General features: G+C 35.6%; 1 protein-coding gene across 1 annotated transcript in view; it reads left to right on the top strand.

The window, feature by feature from the left end:
- The window catches only part of hk2 (hexokinase 2), a 65,207-nt gene that overhangs the window by 48,206 nt on the left and 15,331 nt on the right, over positions 1 to 1,670 (top strand). The window contains exon 9 of the mRNA XM_017306530.1: positions 157 to 330. Coding sequence (XP_017162019.1) covers positions 157 to 330 — 174 coding nt within the window. The remainder of the gene's footprint in view (positions 1 to 156; positions 331 to 1,670) is intronic.

The following is a 1,670-nucleotide window of genomic DNA, read 5'->3' on the forward strand; positions in this document are numbered from 1 at the left end:
TTCTTCAGCTATTGAAAAGCTCTGCAGGTGTGCAATAGTATCTCCCATGGTGTAAGTTTTCAGCTCAGTGATTTTTGCTTACGCAGCAAATTAAAACTTTCTTTATTGGCTTTTTTTTTCTTTCTTTTTTTTTTTTTTTCTTAATGCTTCCTGAAGCTGAATGTTCTTGTAATTATTTTTAATTTCCCTTTGTTTTTATCTGTGTGCCAGCTCTTCAACCACATTGTTTACTGCATTGCTGACTTCCTGGACTACAGGGGAATGAGTGGAGCGTCCTTACCTCTGGGGTTCACGTTCTCTTTCCCATGTGATCAAACCAAGCTGGATGAGGTAACGTTCTGTCTGCCWGTCTGAATCCCTAGTCTGACAWAGAGCATGAGGACCATGCTAAGAAAATTATAAATAAATKTAAAAAATACGAGAATAAAGTAACTTTAATTAAGTCAAGTAAAATTGACTTAATTAATTGAATTGAACTAAGTCAATTAAAATGTATTTAATTCAAGTAAATTTTATGTCTTAAATTAAATCATAAAATTATGAGACTAAAGTTGCAATAATGCGAGAATAAAGTTGTAATTACWCTCATATTATCATGACTTCATTCTCTTAAGTCGTAATAATACRATAATAAAGTCATGCAAGATAAAGTCGCATTAAGAGAACAGTCATGACAATGCTGCTAGTAATATTTTGACTATTCTCAAAATAGTTTATTCTTGTACTATTTCAGCTTTATTGKCATAATTTTATGTTTTTATTTTCTCTCAGCTTGGCCCTCTTTCKCCGTCATACTAACCTGACTGTGTGCATAAAGTCGTCCGGTTCACTTTGTGCGCGCTTTGAATTGTTTCCTAAAGTKTTAGTTGCATGACATCAAGCAGGGAGAGGCTGCCTTTGCTGAAAGGTTTTAAATGCAGATTTATTCATATTTTTCATTAAACGGATTGATTAATTGTTTCAAATTGCTTTAAAAAAATCAACAACACTTTTTTCTGTTTATCATAAAACCCGCTCCTGTGGGTCAGAGGTCTGTCTGAATAGCTGTGTGTTTCATGCGGCCTCCATCCGCTGGGTATCGGTTTCCACTGCAACATATTCCAGACCAGCATTTATCGCGGCTGGAAGCCTGAACAATCAGTAAACTGTGGGGAGGATCATTTAGCTGGTGACGATATTTAGAATCAACACACTGATGAACACACTGACTGAAGACTTTTTTTTTTTTTTTCACCGCCTCCAAACATTATGTGTAAAATAAGCTGTCATTCATTCAGGGCTTAAATAAAACCCCTAATTGGGTGTTTTGGTGGAGTGATTGTATAAATTGAGGACAATTTACTGCAAGGGAGTTAAATAAAACTCAAACGATTTAAAGAAGCTGAGGATTTTTTTATTTTTTATTTTTGTTGGGAAACTCTCATCAGAAAGTCTCAAAGTTTTCCATTTAGGTCGACATGAAACGTTTTCAATAGTGTTTTTGTTAGCTAAGAGCAACTTGTCTAGATACAGAGGCKGTATGTTGGACGTGAGAGATCAAAACAAGCCGTGTTTTTCTCTGTTTTTAAGGACGCTGTGTGGCTTTGATGTTTCTCTCTTGTCAGAACAAGGACTTGTCCGCAGTCACAATCAGGCCAGAACATTTGATGGGAATTTAAAAGCTCTTTAGC

This window comes from Poecilia reticulata, linkage group LG9 (genome assembly GCF_000633615.1).
Source record: "Poecilia reticulata strain Guanapo linkage group LG9, Guppy_female_1.0+MT, whole genome shotgun sequence".
NCBI classification, from domain to species: domain Eukaryota; kingdom Metazoa; phylum Chordata; class Actinopteri; order Cyprinodontiformes; family Poeciliidae; genus Poecilia; species Poecilia reticulata.